Here is a 22,185-nt window from a genome sequence, read left to right as displayed (position 1 = left end):
GGCACAAGCCTTGGCAGACTTCATAGTGGAGTGCACTGGTATAGCTGACGACGAGGTAATAACCACGGCCCACGAGCTGTGGAAACTTTACGTCGACGGCTCATCAAATGAAAATGGAGCGGGGGCAGGAGTTATTCTGATCACTCCTGCAGGGAGAAAATTTCACTCTGCTTTAAGATTTGGCTTTAAAGCATCTAATAACGAAGTTGAGTACGAGGCTTTACTTGCGGGACTACGAATAGAAAAAGAACTCAAGGCCAAAGCTATACATTGCTACAGCGACTCCCAGCTCGTGGTTAATCAAATCTTGGGAGAGTACCAGGCTCGTGGCACAAGAATGGCAGCTTATCTGGAGAAGGCAAAATCCGCATTGGAGTATTTCGAGTTTTATGCAATCGAGCAGGTTCCCCGAGAACAAAACTCAAATGCAGATGCCTTAGCTCGGCTTGCCACTTCTGCCGAAAATGAAGAGCTGAATGTTATACCCGTAGAACACCTATCAGCACCCAGCATTGCTGAGCCAGACGAGGAAGATGTGTGCATGATTGAAACAGAGCCAACCTGGATGAGTCTGATAGTTGATTATCTCGAAAATGGAATTCTTCCAAGAGATCGAAATCAAGCTCGAAGGTTGATGTATCAACTTCCTCGTTACACCATTCTGGATGGAAAGTTATACAGAAGAGGGTACTCCATGCCGCTGCTTAGATGTGTAACTCCTCCCGAGGCTAAGAAAATCATTGAAGAAATTCATGAAGGGTTCTGCGGAGACCATACCGGGGGGCATAGCCTATCCAAGAAGATTATACGCCAAGGATATTTCTGGCCAACCATTAAAACGGACTCCTTCGAGTACGTGAAAAAGTGCGACAAATGCCAGAGATTCGCCACGATACCCCGAGCTCCACCTTCCGAACTGACCATGTTGACATCCCCATGGCCTTTCGCGGTATGGGGCATCGACCTCATAGGCTCACTCCCAACTGGAAAAGGCGGAGTTAAATATGCTGTGGTCGCCGTTGATTACTTCACGAAATGGACGGAGGCTGAACCATTGGCGACCATAACTTCGAAAAAGATCCTTGATTTCGTGGTAAAGAACATCGTATGCCGATATGGAGTACCAAGAAAGAATGTATCTGATAACGGAACCCAGTTCGATTGTGACTTATTCACCAACTTTTGTAACAAGAACGGTATAATAAAGAGTTTTTCATCAGTGGCTCACCCTCAAGCGAATGGTCAGGTCGAAGCCGTTAACAAAACTCTCAAGAGCTCTCTAAAGAAAAAGTTAGAAGAGGCAAAGGGACGATGGCCCGAGGAATTGCCTCAAGTCCTTTGGGGATATAGGACTACAGCTCGGACATCAACAGGACATACTCCGTCCTCTCTAGCGTACGGCTGCGAGGAAATGTTGCCCATCGAGGTCGAAATTCCGACGATCCGAACTCATATTTACGATCAAAGTTCCAATCATACTCAGCTCGAAGAAACCCTAGACTTGATCGAAGAAAAAAGAGAAGAGGCTCAGCTGAGAAATGCTGCTTACCAGCAACGAATCACGAGATATTTCAATAAGAGGGTCCGAGATCGAAAGTTCGGAGTGGGAGACCTGATTTTGAGACGAGTATTCTTAGCAACCCGAGATCCAACAGCTGGGGTGCTCGGGCCGAACTGGGAAGGACCATACCAGATAGAGTCAGTCATCCGACCTGGCGTATACAAACTAGCGAGATTAGATGGGAGCCTGATACCTCGAGCATGGAATGGCGAACACCTTAGACCATATTATCAATAGTGTAGAAAGTGTCGCCTGTAACCATGATTTTCTATCTGTATTTAGTTTGTTTTTGAATTTCATCAAATAAAGGGTCTACTTTGTTTCACATGTAATTTATTTTTATTTTTGCATTCTCTCTTAATTTAATAACCTATGGTCACACTCATAGGATATTAAGGGGGCATCATTGGTATACATACCACCAGCTTAAAAAATAAAAAATATACATAAAGTATTTGGAGATAACCAAGTACGCGAGCTTAGATAGTTCGGACATAACCGAACTACCAAAGAGATAAAAGTATTTGGAGATAACCAAGTACGCGAGCTTAGATAGTTCGGACATAACCGAACTACCAAAGAGATAAAAGTATTTGGAGATAACCAAGTACGCGAGCTTAGATAGTTCAGACATAACCGAACTACCAAAAACCTAAAACGTTTGGAGTTAACCAGATGTGCAAACTTAACAAGTCTGGAACAAACCAGCCAAAAAATTAGTCGATGATAAGTAGGAACCTAAACCTATGTCGAGATACGTCAAGATCGAGGCTGGAATATCTTAAAGAAATAGTTTCGAACTCTTAACCTCGGAGCAAGAACTGAGGATGAGGAAAAGTGACTAAACAAAAAAAAAAAGATATAACCAGATCATTCATATTACACACCATATAAGTACTCTCGAGTTCATGGTAAAAGTAATATCCGACCTTGATAAGTAACGAGGTCGGAAGCAGATAATTCGAATAAACTATGGATGAATGCATCGAATTTCGAGCCTAAAATCCAAACTATGTTTGTATGAATAAATAAACATAACCGGTTCATCAATATAAAAATGTGCAAAATATTTCGAGCCAAGAAATGTAAGCATATAAAAGAATAGTAAAGGGAATTGTATCAGCCCCGTGGGCATCAATTAAAATAATTACAGAAATAAGGGGACGCAGCCCCGATAACTGATCTCCCCGAGGTCAGATTCAAAGAAGAGGAGTCTCCTTGGCCTTCTCAGCATCAGTGGCACCGGACCCCTCAGGACGAATAGCATGACTATCCTCCTGAGCTTCCTCCGAAACAGTGCCCGGAGCAGCCTTTTCCTTCTCGAGCTGCTCAGCCTTCTCCTTCTCAAGCCGTTCAGCCTCTTCCTTCTCGAGCCGAGCATTCCATCGTTCAAGAAACGGCGCCTCGTGGGGACCCAAAAAGCTGGTGTCCAGCTCTTCGTTATAAGCCCACATCCGGTACATGGCTGAGTCGACCGCCGTTTCCTTCTTTTCTTTGTACTCGGCAGTAAGGCGAGCTTTGACATCCTCTATAAGGTCGAAGGTGGAGTTCCTGTCCTCCTCGAGCTTCTTATTGGTCTCCCGAAGCTGGGTGTTATCTTTCTTTTGCTCCTCGAGTTCAGTTTTCAGCTTTCCGAGCTCCTTGGCCATATCCTCGAGCTCCTTAACCACTACCTCGAGCTTAGCATTCGCCGCCTTCAGATCATCGTTCGCTCTAAGGTGGAGGTCCTTCGCCTCTTGGGCATGAGTCCTGCTCGAATGGATCTCGTTGTTAAGCTCATAGTTGAGCTGGGCCGTGAAGGCAAGAGCCTGAAAAAAGGAAGAAACCACCATTAGCCTCAAGACAGCATGGATATAAGCGAAAGAAATATGGAAAAATACTTACTGCAACGGTGTGCTCGATACTCTTCTCGTAGAGAACAGTGCGGTCTCGGGTGCCAGTTAGGCACTGCCACTGGGGAGCTTCGAAACTGCCATAGCTCTGGCCGATCCGGGACATGACGTCCGAAATCAACGTAGATCCATGAGGTCCGGCAGCGTTGTCCACCACATATGAGTCCATATGGGTGGAGATGGTTAGCTTCTGAGCTCGAGAAGCAGAAGGTCTCTTGGCGAGCTGAGCAGAAGACGTTTGACCCACCACAGGAGTTTGGGACTCAACCACGATAGGGGTACCAGCCAGCGAGGTCGGTGCCACCGCAGAGACGACGGCCTGCGAGGATGGCATCGTCGTGGGGGCGCTAGTCTGGCCAGTCGATGCAGCAGCAGAGCTCGAAGCCGGCGGGGGAGGAGGAGGCGTTTTCTTAGATCTCTTGGAGCCTTTCCCCGGCTGGCTGGTTTTCAGTCCCCCTGCCCTGGGGCGTTTGCTCCTCTTGGCACCCGCATTGTCAATAAGGGTGTCAAGGTCGGAGTCCATATCGCCTGCACAAGTCAACACAGTGAGTCAGTAAAAGAGGTGTACAAGTTACTTCTGTATCATAGACGTATAGAGTGATGGTAGAAAAAACCTAACTGGAACTTTCCCCCGAGCTTGAGCTTGGGGACCATGAAATTCCCCCGTCTTCAGAAGAGGCGAGGGGAGTGCCTTCCCTATAAGTTGGTGATAACCTCGAGAGGTCCCTATAATCATTGGTCCCATACTGCACAGCTATCCCATTCCACACCTCGTCCGTGGTGTACATAGTGTCGTATTTCCCGAGCCCACTATCAAACCTATGGACACAGTCGTCTACCCAACTCCATATGTAGAAGTGGTATCTATCCTGTGGGCACGAGACTAACCTATTGGGCCTGTGTTTTAGCAAAGTAGGGGACCACATTCTCGAAGTAGAAAGGGTTTTACCTTCATCTGAGTCCGAGCTAGAGGCCTCGTCGTTGGCTTCATTCCCAGATCGCGGACTCCTCAAGCGAACTGGGAGAGGTGCTCTCTTTTCTCTCCTCGGAAGAAGGGTGCTTGTGGGCTGTGGCACCTCCTCCCAACGTTCGTATTTTTTGTTAGACCAGTCAGAGGTCGACTGGCCTTCTCCCAACAACCCACAGGCTCGGAGCTGGTCCTCATGAAGAAGATATGAGAGGGACCTCCTACCATAAGGAAGTCTGAGCAAGGCCTCTCTGTGTTCCCTCATTGTCTTGGAGGGGGAGGGACGCTGAAAATTAGCTGAAAGGCGAGGCACATTTCAGCTAAGTATGGTCTTAAGGGCTAAAAATCCGAGCTCAAAAAAAAATAACAGTAACAAGAGTACTTACGAATCCGCCTGAAAGAACGATGTCGAGACGGGGACAGACCGTCTGTCCAGAAAAAAGCCTTTTTGGAGTCAGGAGGGTGGTTTGGAAGATCTTCAAAAATCTTCGTCTCTTTGGGATAGCTCGAGAGGGGTTACTTTTCAAACAAAAGAGATATAAAATCTCTTGGGGTGAAGGTCCTTTCCACTGCAGCTCGTGATACAAGGACCTCAGGGCAGACAGCACCCTGTACGAATTGGTGTTGAGTTGGAATGGAGCCAACCCAACGAAAGCAATGAAGTCTCTGAAGAAGGACTTCAAGGGCAGCAGAGCTCCCGCCCTTATATGTTCCTGGCTCCAGGCCGCGTATTTCACACTGGCATCGCGGCCCCCAGGGGCGAAACAGCTCCGTTCATGACTAGCCGGAGCTCGACACTTCAGGGTGTCCAACGAACTAAGGCCATGGAGGGCCAGGATGTCAGTTATTTGGTCGGTGGTGGTAACCGAGCTCTGGTAGAACTCAGCTTCGAACATCTCCCTCCTAGGCTGCGAAGACGAAGGCTCCGCCATTAAAGAAAATTGGAGTTCCCCCGGATGATATGCAACCGTGACTTTTAACGCAGGGTCGAGGGGGATTGGCCTAGGTCCTGGGTTGGGCTCCGGATAGATGGCCTCCCGAAGAACTCTTCTCTTATTTTCAATGACCTCGTCTATCTGACGGCGATAGTGAGCTCGAGTGTCCTCTTGCTTGCGCGCAAGCTCGTATTCTTTTATCCGACGCTGATTCCGGGCGAACAGCGATTCTGGGCTCGGAGATTTAGGCTCGTAAGGGATGGCTCGCAATGACCCCCACCGTCTTTCCAGATTCTGTGACATCTAACGAGAAAGAAAAAATGGTGAGGGCCATGCATGCAAGAATCACGAGCTCAGTGGTATGAGCTCGGGGATTTAGGAACAAAAAATTAAATATTGAGACCCTTACTAAAGAGTCAGAGCGTGTGTTCCACAGGAAAGAAAAGGAGCGTGGGTGATCTTTTGAAAATCCCGAAATTCAAGGGAAAGAAAGGTGGCGGTTAGCCAGGAGGGGCATTCTTGGGTTTCGCGCATTTGTCAAGGACAAGGGTTCTTACCCGAAAACTTAATGTACAAGAAACATGGCCTAAAATTTTCAAAACCCAGAAAGTTGAAACTTCGCTCAAACGTTAAAACTGGATATAAACCAGTGATGCGAAATCCAGCAAGGGAAGTCTAGGAAACTTGAAAGCCTATCGAAACGAAACCCCCTATCTTATTATGCTAAGAATGTAAACTAGCATACACAGCAAAAACAGTATAAAAAAAGAACAACAAAAATGGCGTACTTACACAGTGATGGTGATTGCAGCGAAATCGTCGATTGGAGAAGAGGTTGCAAGAAAGAACTCACTGACTCGAACAGACCAGGATTTCTTTGTTTCTTGGGTCGAGAAAACATGCGCGGGACAGAAGCTTTTTAGGAGAGTCTCTGGTTCTCTGGTTATTTTTCTTTTCTTGCTTACGATGGACAAACGTGAAGAAGAAGACGAAGAGGGGGGTCTTGTATATATAGGTGGGAAAATGGAATTAATCAGGAGCGTCGAGTGAAATTCTCACTAGATCGAACGGATGGGGATTAATGACAAGAAGGCGCCGAAAAGTTGTCAGACGGACGATCGTGGGCGTGTTCCCAAGGTACTCAAGCACCTAAAGTGAGCAATACCCAGCCGACACGTGACCATTTTCGAAAGTGTATGACGGTACGGTTCCTAGAAAAGGTAGTTCAAAAGTTTCCTTCTCTTAGGATTCGAACAAATACTTTTGAGGGGGCAAAATGTTATACCCAGATTTCGAGCCATAGTGAATGTGACCTCGAAAGCTGAGTTCGCAACAAATGGTCTCGCAAGGATTGGGGGATGCTCAAGGATGGTATATCGAGTCTGAGAAGTACGATGTATGATCTCGAATGTGGTGACCTCGAAATGATCTCGATCTCGAAAGGTAGCTCCGAGGAACACCCTCATCTTCAGGAACAACTTCGGAGCAGGGATCTTGAGCTCGATGTACTATCTCGAAAGCAATGTTAGCTCGGGAGATGTCAGTGGCTCGCACAATGACGTGAAACCTGAGATGCTAAAGCCTTGGAGATACGCTATAACCACCTTGAATATCTACAAGTATTGCAAACATGAGATGTAATCCTCATTTATTGATGTAAATCCCCAAGAATCGTGGGATATTAATTAGTCAGTTATGCGTTTCCTGGTCTTCAGGGACGTTTCCTTTTTTATCTGATTAAAGGCATTTAAAGCCATTAATTTTATTCATAAAAGAGTAACTACCCAAAATATGTGGGATAGTATTCTGCATCCTTCTCTATAAATAGAGAAGCCATGCCCCATTGTAATGGACCGAAATTCTGATCCTTGAGAGAAAACTCTGGAGAATTCATACTAAAGAATTGTTCAGAGATAATCTTAAGATTAATAACAGAGACTCGTGGACTAGGCAGATTTAACTGCTGAACCACGTAAAAAACCGTGTGTTTGATTTGTTTGTTCCGTTTGGCCATCATCATTCATTGTTTTTGTGCTCTTCTTTTATCTGATTGACGAAAAACGGCGTCAACATCAAGGTTATGAGAGGTGGATTTATCATGGGGAAGCGGAACTAGATGTTGTTGATGAGGTAGTTGATGATGATGAAGTTGACGAGATGATCCCCATAGTGGAGGACTTCCTCTTACCGACAACTGAGCAAGTAGACAATAGTGGCGCAAGTGAATATTACGACGAGTTATTTGAGGAGATTGAAGCTGAGTTGTATCCTGGATGTGATTGGATTTCTTCCCTTAACTTCTTAGCTAAGCTATTACATTTGAAAGTTAGAGGGAAGATTCCTAACAACATATTCGATGAATTATTGAAGTTGTTAAAGCTTTCCTTTTCGAAGGAAAATAAAATTCCATCAACATACTACGAGGCTAAAAAGAGATTGAAGAAATTAGGGTTGGGATACGAGTCGATTCATGTGTGCCAGTATGATTGCTGTTTATTTTACAAAGAGCATGCAAACAAAGAGGAATGTCCAGTTTGCGGAACTAGTCGATGGGTTACTTTTGAAAAAACTAAAGGAAAAAAGTTGCCGCATAAGGTGATGCGTTACTTTCCATTGACACCCCGGTTGAAAAGACTATACAGCTCAAGGCTTACAGCGAAGGACATGCTATGGCACCACACTGGGAAATCGAAAGATGATGGAGTGATGCGACACCCGGTGGATGGGACGGCGTGGAAGAACTTTGACGTCAATCATCCTGGTTTTGCAAGTGATCCTAGGAATGTTCGTTTAGGCTTAGCTGCTGATGGATTTAATCCATTTGGCAACATGAACCTCGCATACAGCATGTGGCCTGTGGTGTTGGCGAACTATAATCTTCCACCTTGGTTATGTATGAAAGACAACAATTTGATGCTGACCATCCTTATTCCTGGTCCAAAATCACCGGGTAAGGACATAGATGTATTTCTAAGACCATTGGTGGATGAGTTGAAGGAGTTGTGAGCTAACGAAGTTGTTACGAGAGATAGTACGACCAACACTATGTTCAAGCTGCGCGCAACCCTTTTATGGACAGTCAATGATTTTCCAGCTCGAAGTAGTTTGTCTGGATGGAGTGGTCAGGGATACAAAGCTTGTCCTACATGTAATGAAGACACATCTTCCATTCGAGTGATCGGTAAGACATCTTATGTTGGTCACAGAAGATTCTTGCCCAGTACACATCGAATGAGAAGGAACACTGAGTTTGATGGACAAATTGAGAGAAGACGTCCTCCTAAACAATTTACTTGTGAGGAAATATTAGAACAAGTGGACAACCTTCCACCCCAAGTTCCTGGAAAACACTTGCAGTTTGGAGGTGTGAAACGTAGAAGAGTTGCGGAAGATAGAAATTGGAGGAAAAAAAGCATCTTCTACGAGCTTGATTATTGGAGTACAAACATTTTAAAACATAACATTGATGTCATGCATGTCGAAAAAAATGTGTGCGATAGTCTCCTCGGCACAATCTTGGACAATGATAAGTCTAAGGACACTACTAATGCAAGATATGATTTGAAGAAGATGGGGGTAAGGGAATCATTGTGGATTTATGAAGATGAGAGTGGAAAGTTGATGAAGCCGCATGCTTCTTACGTGTTAACTCCTGCTCAGAGACAACAATTTTGTCAATTTATTAAAGAAGTGAAATTTCCAGATGGCTTTTGTTCAATTTTGAAGAAAAAAGTAATCGAGAATGAAACAAATATCATTGGGTTGAAATCCCACGATTGTCATGTTATAATGCAACGATTATTGTCTGTGGGTGTTCGCAAGTTTCTCCCAAAAGATATATCGACCACCATTTCTGAACTATGTAGTTTTTTCAGGCAACTATGTTCGAGGACTATAAATGTTACAGATATGGAGGAAGCACAAAAAGACCTTGTTCTGATATTGTGCAAGATGGAGTTGATCTTTCCTCCGGCTTTTTTTGATATAATGATTCACTTGGTCTTACATTTTCCTGAAGAAGCAATTTTGGGTGGACCGGTATTTATGAGATGGATGTATCCTTTTGAAAGGTACATGAAAAAATTGAAGAACTACGTGGGAAATAAAGCTCGTCCTGAAGGGTCAATAGCTGAAGGCTATGTCGCTGATGAGGCTATGACATTTTGTTCGATGTATTTCAAAGGGGTTGAAACTAAATTTAATCGTCTTGATCGCAATAAAGATGAGGTGTATGTCCCACGACACCTTACTGTGTTTCAATCTCAATGTCGTCCCCTAACAAAGGGAACTCTCAAGCCTCTCGATCTTGCGACTCGTGAAATGGCTGAATGGTTCATCATTAACAATTCACCCGAAATTCAGGATTACTTAGAGTAAGTTTATTCCCTTTAAAGTGAAATTTATGTTTATTCCAAATTATTTTATCTAATGTAGTCAAAGCTTTCAAATTTACAGCGAACACCTAGTAGAGATCAAACTGAAATTCCCAGATGGTGATCATAATCTTTTACAGAAGAAAAATTTTCGCCAGTGGTTTCATAAGAAGGTAAAATTGAGATTATTTTTAAACCTTTATTATTGTAATGATATTTTTATCATTCTAATATAGGTTTATTAATTTATTTAGATATATGACTTGCACAAACAAGGATCTTTAGAGAATGGTGATGAGTTGCTAGCTTTAGCATCTGGGTCAGATCACTTGGCAACATACTACGAAGGTTGTATAGTTAACGGTGTTCGATTTATCGCTTATGACCGAGATCAAAAGCGCACCACACAAAATAGTGGAGTGTCTGTTGCGGGAACTGAAGGTTTTAACTATTATGGCACGCTTCAAGAAGTACTGGTCTTATCTTTCACTGGTGCATATTCAGTTGCATTGTTTAGGTGTAAATGGTTTAACACTGATCCAAGCAAGAAGAAAACAATCACTGAAAATAATATCACCAGTATAAACGTCAGTAGCGAATGGTACAAAGATGAGCCTTATATACTTGCTAGCCAAGCTAAGCAAGTATTCTATCTCGATGATCTACTTAGAGGCCGACACTGGAAAATTGTTGAGGATGTCAATCACCGTCAAATTTGGGACATCAAGGACGATGAAGCTGATGCAGATGTTGATGTTGTACATGACAGAAACTCATCAAATTTTGTGTTGACCGTGGATCTCGGTCAGTTGGTTATGGAATCTCATGAACCTGCAACATATATATTGGCACTGTACAAAATTCACCTGCTGATCAATTAGAAGAATATTTCATAAATGATGACTTAGGCGAAGAAGAAGTCGATGAAGAAGATGAATTGCTAGTTGATATTTGTGAAGATGATGTTAATCATGTGTCTCTGATTGATGTTAATTTAATTAATGATGAAAGCGATAGTGATTATTCTACTTAGTTTTTATATTTTTGTAATAAAGACAATTGTTTAAAATATAATATATGAGACTTGTAATCATGATGTTCATTTCCATTGGTGATATTTGATACTAACTAACAATTTAATACTAACTAATCATTTTTGTTCCTAAGTACAATGTCAGCAGATATAGCCACCTCTCACGGCGGAGATGGTGGAGGTCTAGACTCGCCAGATCCTAGTAGAGTACCCTCTTCCTGCGAGTCAGGTTAATAATAATTTTCAAATTTTGCTCATAGCTTGAAAGTCAAGCTCAACGAATGTTTAAATATAATATTAATATTTCAAATTTTGGTTATTCTTCAAAATGTGGATAGCTGAAGTGCCGAGATGAAAGGGTCGTGGCCTGGCTAATTCGAAGCCACTTGAAATTCGAAGGCGAAATGCTGGGAAACCACTAGATCTTCAGCTTGATCCTAGGACGGACAAAGTGGTTGGCTTGGAGGACCAAGATTTTGTCCGCGAGATAGGCCTCCAAGTCACTTTGTTGTTGCCAGGACATTACTTGGATTTCGCTGATGTACCTCAACAATTTAAGGAACAAGTCGTACAAAGGATGAAGGTACAAATTTAGAACAAGTCTTGTGGTATAATTTTTTTTATTAAAATCATTTACAAACTAAACTAACGTGTTATTTTTAATGTAGTATTTTTATAATGTTGATGGTCATCCAGAACCCGAGAGAGTTATGAAAACTATCTACACAGAGATGCGCAAAAGATATTCTGAGAGAAAGAACATCAGACATACTCACTTCAAAAAATATTACTCTAATCCGAAAGATTTGCAGAGTGTTTTAGTTGCCCCACCTGACCATTGCTCCAAGGAGAGTTGGAAAGATATTGTTCAGTTGTTTTTTAGCCCAAAATTTATCGCGCGATCCAACCAAAACAAGAAAAACAGAAAAGAAATGAAGTATACATCGACGCAAGGCACAAAATCGATGGCAGCTAAGCGTCACCAATTTGTAAGTAAAAATATTAATTTAATTTAACAAAATTTTACATTCTAACTTCCTATCTCTAAATTTGTATAGGCGAACCCTGATGAACATGTTATTGATACTTGGAAAGATAGCCATTTGAGAAAATCGACAAAAGTTTTTGTCAACGACACAGCTCGAGAAACTTTTGTAAGTTTAAACTTTTGTGTTATTATTTTCATTAAACTATGTTACTGATGTGTTTCTAACACTTTTTATGAACAGGAAAAAATTACGGAAGAGCTTGAGAGGGCACGACTTCAAAGCCAATCTCAAGGACCGACGGAGGGATCTGAAACTGGATCTGCTGCTGAATCCTCGTCGATCGATCAGTACGAGATTATGAGTAAAGTACTTGGGGAGAGGTCTGACTTTCAAAGATGAGTAGGTTACAGCAAAGGCAAAGGGAAAAAATCAGCTTCCAGCTCCACAAGTCAAAGTCAGTCACAGGCCCAACCTGCTCATACACCTCAAGAAGACATGGCTACTATGGCGGAAATGATGAAGTCAATGCGTGAAGAGATCCGGATGTTGAAATCTCAACAAGGTCCATCTGGTAATCCTCAGCATACCAGTACAGAAGCTGAGTTGCGGTTTGAAAGCCTTCTCCAACGATATTTACCATCACAACCTGAAGGTGGTATATCTTCTCAAAGTCCACCTCCTTGGTCGATGCCACAACAACAACATGTGTATCTACCTCAACAGAATTATCCAAACACGTATGGACGCTCCTCCCAGTCCCCTCCTTTTTATTACCCCGACCTCCCTACAGGATCTCAGACGTCACATCCTAGGCAGCAGCATCCACAGCAGATGTATGGTCAATTTGTGAGTTCGTCGCAGTAGCAGAGGTATGGTCAGTTTGAGAGTTTTTTGCATCAGTCTCCCTCGCCGCGACCACATGCTCGACAATTTAGGTCATCTTCGCAGCATCACTCTACACAAGCACCACAGTTTGCTTCACCACCGTTGCCGCGCCCTAATACTAGTGATCAAGATATTGATCTTAATGAATATTTTACACCAAGTTGGCCTGATCAAAACAATAATAATTAGATTATGTTTTTTAATTATATTAAGACTGAAATTTTATTATGTTTATTTTATAATTAGTTTATATGTAATTAAAATGAGACAATTTGTATTTTATTAAGGTAATTTTATGATTAATTACAATGTTATTTTTGTTTGATGAATATTAATTGTGTTATTAATTATAATATATGTTAAATATTATTATTTTTAAATAAGTATTATATGTATATTTATTAAGAAATAAAATAAAATTAATTGTTTTATTTTAATATTAGTAATGTAATACCGGCGGATTATTAGAGGCGGAACCCGCCGGTAATAAACGGGTCAGACGGGGGTCAGCGTTGCACATCACCGGCGAGGTCCCGCATCTATTAATCCGCCGGTAATAATACAATACCGGCGGATGGTGTCAGTCGGTCGGTAATGGTGATAATACCGACCGATTATTAACGGCGGGTTTTTACCGGCGGACCTCCGCCGGTAATATATAATACCGGCGGATTCACCATGTATTACCGGCGGGATCCTCCGCCGGTAATTGTAATTTTTGTTGTTGTGTGAAATTTGTGTAATTTCTTGGTTATTATCATTGATCAAGAATTTTCAAGTTTAGTCTTGTTATTTTGTGACAATCATGCAACCTTGCACTATGTCTGCAAATTTGGTATTTCAGGATTGTATATCAAGCATATTATGATTGATTCTCATGTTTGTCATGATAGAATAATATATAATATAAGACTGCATGCTTCCATTATTGACCAAAAAGCTCTTCACTCAACTCGATGAATTTTAATTTTTATAGGCAAGATAGAAATTCTAAAAATATTTTAATTTCTGTTTCGTTTAGTTCTTTTTCTTTTTTAAAAGCTTACACTATTAAAAATAATGATATAGTAGAGTTTGTTGAGTTGTTGTTTGACTAGTAGATTCGTCTATTTTTTTAAAACTGGTATGTAAATTAGCTGCACGTGGTATTTTGCATTATATGTATATGGAGAAAGTTTATTACCCACCCTGGGCCAAATGTCATCTGCGCCAACTAAAATATCGCCTTCATACTGCTGTCCATCTTCAAGTATCACCTTCACCTATACAAAACAATTTGTTTGGAAAATAACAAGACAAAACGTGCACTACATTTATATATTTACAATTCATATTATATATTTATATAGATATATATATATATCATGTAAAATTTAATTAGGGTACGTATAACTTTTCAACCTTGTTAGGCTCTTGAATGAAGTCAGCAACTTTTGACTTGTTTTTCAAAATGTGAGGGCCAACTGCGTTAGCCAATGTATCTTGAAGTGTCATCCTACATACCACTCGTGTAATAGGAAGTCCTTTCTCCATAGCAGGAGTTGATAAATCAAATTTGGTAAGCCTGTCACAAAGCACAATACAATTAATAATTATTTAACAGGAATGACACTTCTGTTTCATATTCCTAAAAGCTAATCAAGTAAGAGAATTACTCTAATTACCGATACTAAGCGGGAATGCATTTTTATTGACCACATAAAATAATAAAAATATATGTGCATAGGTGATAAGATAATATATAATAGAAGCACACATATATGAGAGGAAAGATATAATTTTTTTTTAAATAAAAACTAAATAATTTCTTTTTTAGAAGAGCATATTTCTAAGAGTTTATATAAAATAGGATAAGATATGAAAATATATATAATTATTTTATTTTGAAGAAAAGAATAGATATCGTATTATAAATGAGATAGACATGTTATGAAAGAATGAAATGTGTAACTTTGATCAGCCAAAAATATTGACATTTAAAGGTTGAATAATGTGGTTACTCCGATAAAATTAATTGTTAAATAATAAAATAAAAGGATATTATTGACAAAAATCACTAACCCCTTTTATTTTGTATTTCACTTATATCTCTTTTATGTAATAAGAGTGTAGATAAAGAAAATTCTTTGTTTTAACGGTTTTTTATCTTTTTTCGTTAACTTTAACTAAATATTCTTACATTTAACAGTAGATTGTAAACATGATTTAAACATAAATCAAATTAAATAAATAATTAATTAAACAAATTAAAATATGATATTTTTTAGATATTTTACAATAACAATTATTTAAAATTAATAAAACCATACGTTTTATAACTTAAATAAAATTTAATTAAACTTAAACTTAAACTTCACGTATTAAAATAATATCATATTAAACATATAACAACTACAAAAATTTCAACAAAAATAAATTAATTAATTAAAATAGGACATTTTAAAGATATTTTATGATAATTTAAATAATTAAATTATAAAATAAAGTCATACATATGATTTTTTTATCTTATAAATTTGTGTGATAATTTATTTTTTATCAAGTGATTTGAGTTCTTTTTCTTCATCAAATTCACCAAAAGACATTACGAGATACATTAGAAACTAAAAATAGTTGATTCATGTATACTACTCTACACTATGAATTTTTCTATTCTTATTTTATTCCATTATTAATTTCTTTTTAAATATTATTGTAATTTATATATATATATGTTATATATCCATGTAAATATATATTTATGTCAATGTTGTATTTAGATGTCATATATGTATAGATTATTAATATAAATATTTGTTGACGCCGTTTTTCGTCAACAGATAAAAGAAGAGAGCACGTTAAAAAATTAAAGACAGTAGCTAAAACAAACAAACAAATCAGACACACGGTTTTTACGTGGTTCAGCAGTTAAATCTGCCTAGTCCACGAGTCTCTGTTATTAATCTCAAGATTATCTCTGAACAATTCTTTAGCATGAATTCTCCAGAGTTTTCTCTCAAGGATCAGAATTTCAGTCATTTACAATGGTGCATGACTCCTCTATTTATAGAGAAGGATGCAGAATACTATCCCACATATTTTGGGTAGTTACTCTTTTGTGAATAAAAATAAATGGCCTTAAATGCCAATAATCAGATATAAAAGGAAACGTTCCCCAAAGATCAGGAAACGCATAACTGACTAAATAATATCCCACGATTTTTGGGGATTTACATCAATAAATGAGGATCATATCCCATATCTACAACACTTGTAGATATTCAAGGTAATCATAGCGTATCTCCAAGGCTTCAGCATCTAAGGTTTCACGTCATTGTGCGAGCCACTGACATTTCCCGAGCTGACATTTCTTTCGAGATGGCATATCGAGCTCGAGATCTCTGCTCCGAAGTTGTTCCTGAAGATGAGGGGCTCACAGAGCTATCCTTCGAGATCGAGATCATTTCGAGGTCACCATATTCGAGGTCTGTACCATACTTTGCAGGCTCCGATTTATAATCGTAGAGCATACCCTAACCCTCGCGAGACCATTTAATGCGAACTCAGCTTTCGAGGTCATATTTGCTATGGCTCGAAATCTGGGTATAACATTTTGCCCCCTCAAAAGTATTTGTTCGAATCCTAAGAGAAGGAAACTTTTGAACTACTCTTTTCGGGAACCATACCGTCACACTCTTAAAAACGGACACGTGCCAGGTGGGTATTGCTCACTTTAGGTACTTGAGTACCTTGGGAACATGCCCACGATCGTTCGTCTGACAGCTTTTCGGCGCCATCTTATCATCGATTCCCCTCCATTCGATCTGTTGAGGATTTTAATCAACGCTCCTGATTAATTCAGTTTTCCCACCTATTTATACAAGACTCCCTCTTCTTCTTCTTCACATTTGCTCATCACAGACCAGAAAAAAGAGAAAAACACTCCCTAAACCTCTTACCACAGTTTATGCTCATTGCATGTTTTCCAGGCCGAAGAAACAAAAGAATCCTGGTTTGTACGAGTCAGTGAGTTCTTTCTTGCAACCTCTTCTCCACTCGACGATTTCGCTGCACTCCCCATCACTGTGTAAGTACGCCATTTTTGTTGTTCCTTTTATACTGTGCTTGCTGTGTATGTTAGTTTACGTTCTTAGCATGATGCGATAGGAGGGTTTGAACCGATAGGTTTTTAGGTTTTCTAGATTTTACTCTGGAAGTTCGTCTCTGGTTTATATCCAGATTCGACGTTTGAATGTGGTTTCAACTTTCTGGGTTTTGATTCAACTTTCTGGGTTTTGAAAATTTTAGGCTATGTTTCTTGTACACCAAGTTTTCGGGTAAAAACCCTTATTCTTGACAATTACACGAAACCCGAAAAAGCCCTTTCCTGGCTAACCGCCACCTTTCTTTCCCTTGAACTTCGGGATTTTCAAAAAATCATCCACGTTCTTTTTCTTCCCTGTGGAACACGCGCTCTGACCCTTTAGTGAGGGTCTAAATTCTTAGTTTCTTGTCCTTAAATCTCCGAGCTCATTCTATCGAGCTCGTGATCCTTGCATGCATGGCCCTCACCATTTTTTCTTTCTCGTTAGATGTCACAGAATCCGGAAAGACGGTGGGGGTCACTACGAGCAATTCCTTACGAGCCCAAATCTCCGAGCCCGGAATCGATCTTTGCCCGGAACCAGCGTCGGATTAAAGAATACGAGATCGCACGGGAGCAAGAAGACATTCGAGCCCACTATCGTCGCCAGATAGACGAGGTCATCGAAAAGAAGAGAAGGGTTCTTTGAGAAGCCATCTATCCGGAGCCGAACCCCGGACCTAGGCCAGTTCCCCTCGACCCCGCGTTAAAAGTCACGGTAGCATACCACCCGGGGGAACTTCAGTTTTCCTTAATGGCGGAGCCTTCATCTTCGCAGCCTAGGAGGGAGATGTTTGAAGCCGAATTCTACCAGAGCTCGGTTACCACCTCCGACCAGATAACTGACATCCTGGCCATTCATGGCCTTAGCTCGTTGGACACACTGAAGTGTCGAGCTCCGACAAGGCATGAACGGAGCTGCTTCGCTCCTGGGGGCCGCGATTCCAGTGTGAAATACGTGGCCTGGAGCCAGGAACACCTAAAGGCAGGAGCTTTGCTGCCCCTGAAGTCCTTTTTCAGGGACTTTATCGATTTTGTTGGGTTGGCTCCATTCCAACTCAACACCAATTCATACAGGGTGCTGTCTGCCCTGAGGTCCTTGTTTCACGAGCAGGGGTGGACAGGACCTTCACCCCAAGAGATTTTATATCTCTTTTGCTTGAAGAGTAATCCCTCCCGAGCTCGGGGAGGAGATAGTTTCTACTATCTTTCGAGCTACCCCAAAGAGACAAAAATCTTTGAAGACCTTCCGAACCATCCCCCTGACTTCAAGAGGGCTTTTTTCTGGACAGACGGTCTGTTCCCGTCTCGACATCGTTCGTTTAGGCGAATTCGTAAGTATTCTCGTTACTTTCTATTTTTGAGCTCGAATCTTTAGCCCTTGAATCCATGTTTTTAGTTGAAGTGTATCTCGCCTTTCAGCTAACTTTCAGCGTCCCACCCCCGACGAGACAATGAAGGAGCACAGAGAGAGCCTGCTCCAACTCCCTTATGGCAGGAGGTCTCTCTCATTTCTGCTACATGAGGACAAGCTTCGAGCTTGTGGCTTGTTGGGACAGGGCCAGTCAACCTCTGACTGGTCCAGTAAAAAATACGAACGCTGGGAGGAAGTGCCTCTGCCCACAGGCATCCTTCCTCCGAGGAGGGAAAAGAAAGCATCTCTCCCAATTCGCTCGAGAAGTCCGCGGTCGGGAAATGAGGCCAATGACGAAGCCTCGAGCTCGGACTCCGATGGAGGTAAAACCCTTCCTACTTTGCGAATGTGGTCCCCCACTTTATTAAAACACAGGCCCAATAGACTAGTCTCGTGCCCACAGGATAGATACCACTTCTACATATGGAGTTGGGTAGATGACTGTGTCCATAGGTTTGATAGTGGGCTCGGGAAATACGACACTATGTATACCACAGACGAGATGTGGAATGGGATAGCTGTGCAGTATGGGACCAATGACTATAGGGACCTTTCGAGGTTATCACCAACTTATAGGGAAGGCCCTCCCCCCGCCTCTTCTGAAGACGGGGGAATTTCATGGTCCCCAAGCTCAAGCTCGGGGGAAAGTTCCAGTTAGGTTTTTTCTTTCACCACTCTATATATAGTGTTGAAGTAACTTGTATTTCTTTTACTGACTCACTGTGATGACTTGTGCAGGCAATATGGACTCCGACCTCGACGCCCTCATCGACAATGCGGGTGCCAAGAGGAGCAAGCGCCCCAGGGCAAGGGGACTGACAACCAGTCAGCCTGGGAAAAGCTCCAAGAGATCTAGGAAAACGCCTCCTCCTCCCCCGCCGTCTTCGAGCTCTGCTGCTGCGTCGACTGGCCAGACTAACGCCCCCACGACGATACCACCCTCGCAGGCCGTCGTCTCTGTGGTGGCGCCGGCCTCGCAGACTGGTATCGCTGCCGTGGTCGAATCCCAACCTCCTGTGGCGGGTCAAATGCCTTCTACCCAGCTCGTCAAAAGACCTTCTGCTTCCCGAGCTCAGAAGCTAACCATTTCCACCCATATGGATTCGTATGTGGTGGATAATGCTGCCGGTCCTCACGGGTCTACGCTGATCTCGGATGTAATGTCCCGGATTGGCCAGAGCTACGGAAATTTCGAGGCTCCTCAGTGGCAGTGTCTAACTGGCACTCGGGACCGCACTGTCCTGTACGAGAAGAGTATCGAGCCACTGCCGCGGTAAGTATCCTATATTCCCTTTGCTTACATTCATACTGTCTCGAGGCTAATGATGGTTTCTTCCTTTTTTCAGGCTCTTGCTTTCACTGCCCAGCTCAATTACGAGCTGAATAACGAGGTCCATTCGAGCAGGACCCTTGCCCAAGAGGAGAGGGACCTCCACCTTAGAGCGAATGATGACCTGAAGGCGGCGAACATTAAGCTCGAGGCAGTGGTTAAGGAGCGTGAGGAAATGGCCAAGGAGCTTGGGAAGCTGAAAAATGAACTCGAGGAGCAAAAGAGAGATAACATCCAGCTTCGGGAGACCAATAAGAAGCTCGAGGAAGACAAGGCCGTCACCCTCGACCTCATGGAGGATATCAAAACCCGCCTTACTGCCGAGTTCAAAGAAAAGAAGGAAACGGCGGTCGATTCAGCCATGTACCGGATGTGGGCCTATAACGAAGAACTGGACACCAGTTTTTTGGGTCCCCTCGAGGCGTCCTTCCTCGAACGATGGAATGCTCGGCTCGAGAAGGAAGAGGCTGAGCAGCTCGTGAAGGATAAAGCTGCTCCGAGTACCGTTTCGGAGGGAGCTCAGGAGGATAGTCATGCTATTCGTCCTGAGGGGTCCGGTGCTACTGATGCTGAGAAGGCCAAGGAGACTCCACTTCTTTGAATCTGACCTCGGGGAGATCAGTTTTCGGGGCTGCGTCCCATTATTTCTGTAATTATTTTAACTTATGCCCACAGGGCTGACACAATTCCCTTTATTATTCTTTTATATGCTTACATTTCTTGGCTCGAAATATTTTGCATATTTTTATAATTGATGGACCGGTTATGTTTATTTATGCATACAAACATAGTTTGGATTTAGGCTCGAAATTCGATGCATTCATGCATAGTTTATTCGAATTATCCGTTTCCAACCTCGTTATTTATCAAGGTCGGACATTACTTTAACCATGAACTGAAAAGTACTTATATGGCATGTAATATGAATGATTTGGTTAATCTTTTAGTCACTTTTCCTCATCCTTAGTATCTTAGCTCCGAGGTTATGAGTTCGAAACTATTTTAAGATGTTCCAGCCTCGATCTCGACATATTTTGTGATGGGTTTAGGCTCCCATTTATCATTGATCGATAATTTGGCTGGTTTGTTCCAAACCTGTTATGCTTGCACATCTGGTTAACTCCAAACGTTTTTGGTTTTTGGTAGTTCGGTAATGTCCGAACTATCTAAGCCCGTGTACTTGGTTATTTCCAAATACTTAATGTTTTTGATAACTCGGTTAAGTCCGAAATATCTAAGCTCGCTTGGTTAAGTCCGAACTATCTAAGCTCGCGTATTTGGTTATATCCAAATACTTTTTTGTTTTTGATAACTCGGTTAAGTCTGAACTATCTAAGCTCGCTCGGTTAAGTCCGAACTATCTAAGTTCGCGTATCTGGTTATATCCAAATACTTTATATTTTTATTTTTTTATTTTTTAAGCTATATATACCAATGATGCCCCCTTAATATCCTATGAGTGTGACCATAGGTTATTAAATTAAGAGAGATTGCAAAAATAAAAATAAATTACATGTGAAACAAAGTAGACCCTTTATTTGAAATTCAAAAACAAACTAAGTACAGAAAATCATGGTTACGGGCGACACTTCCTACACTATTGATAATATGGTCTAAGGTGTTCGCCATTCCATGCTCGTGGTATGAGGCTCCCATCTAATCTCGCAAGTTTGTATACGCCAGGGCGGATGACTGATTCTATCTGGTATGGTCCTTCCCAGTTTGGCCCGAGTACTCCTACTGCTGAATCTCGGGTTGCTAAGAATACGCGTCTCAATACCAGATCTCCTACTCCGAACTTTCGACTTCGAACCCTTTTATTGAAATATCTTGTTGTTCGTTGCTGGTAAGCAGCATTTCTCAGCTAAGCCTCCTCCCTTTTTTCTTCAATCAAGTCTAGGGTTTCTTCGAGCTGAGTATGATTGGAACTTTGGTTGTAAATCTGAGTTCGAATCGTTGGAATTTCGACCTCAATGGGCAACATTGCCTCGCAGCCATATGCTAGAGAAAATGGGGTATGTCCAGTTGATGTCCGAGCTGTAGTTCTATATCCCCAAAGGACTTGGGGTAATTCCTCAGGCCATCGTCCCTTCGCTTCTTCCAACTTTTTCTTCAAGGAACTCTTGAGAGTTTTATTAACGGCTTCGACCTGACCGTTCGCCTGAGGGTGAGCCACTGACGAAAAGCTCTTGATTATACCATTCTTGTTACAAAAGTTGGTAAATAAGTCGCAGTCAAACTGGGTTCCGTTGTCAGACACAATCTTTCTTGGCACTCCATATCGGCATACGATGTTCTTTACCACGAAATCTAGGATCTTCTTTGAAGTTATGGTCGCTAGTGGTTCAGCCTCTGTCCATTTTGTGAAGTAATCAACCGCGACCACAGCATACTTTACTCCTCCTTTGCCAGTTGGGAGTGAGCCTATGAGGTCGATGCCCCATACCGCAAAAGGCCATGGGGACGTCAACATGGTTAGTTCGGAAGGTGGAGCTCGGGGTATCGTGGCGAATCTCTGGCACTTGTCGCACTTTTTCACGAACTCGAAAGAATCCGTTTTAATGGTTGGCCAGAAATATCCTTGGCGTATAATCTTCTTGGATAGGCTGTGCCCCCCGGTATGATCTCCGCAGAACCCTTCATGAATTTCTTCAATAATCTTCTTTGCCTCGGGGGGAGTCAC

The 22,185-nt window shown here is 41.9% G+C and overlaps 1 protein-coding gene across 1 annotated transcript in view; it reads right to left on the bottom strand.

Annotated features, from left to right (window-relative positions):
• The window catches only part of LOC133785206 (zeaxanthin epoxidase, chloroplastic-like), a 45,538-nt gene that overhangs the window by 14,492 nt on the left and 8,861 nt on the right, over positions 1-22,185 (bottom strand). The window contains exons 2-3 of the mRNA XM_062224458.1: positions 14,037-14,199; positions 13,823-13,897 (exon numbers count right to left, since the gene is read on the bottom strand). Of these exons, the coding sequence (XP_062080442.1) occupies positions 13,823-13,897; positions 14,037-14,199 (238 nt within the window). The remainder of the gene's footprint in view (positions 1-13,822; positions 13,898-14,036; positions 14,200-22,185) is intronic.

This window comes from Humulus lupulus, chromosome 6, assembly GCF_963169125.1.
Source record: "Humulus lupulus chromosome 6, drHumLupu1.1, whole genome shotgun sequence".
Lineage (NCBI taxonomy): Eukaryota > Viridiplantae > Streptophyta > Magnoliopsida > Rosales > Cannabaceae > Humulus > Humulus lupulus.
Note: the sequence above shows the minus strand (reverse complement) of the source record. Positions and strands in the feature narration are given on the sequence as shown.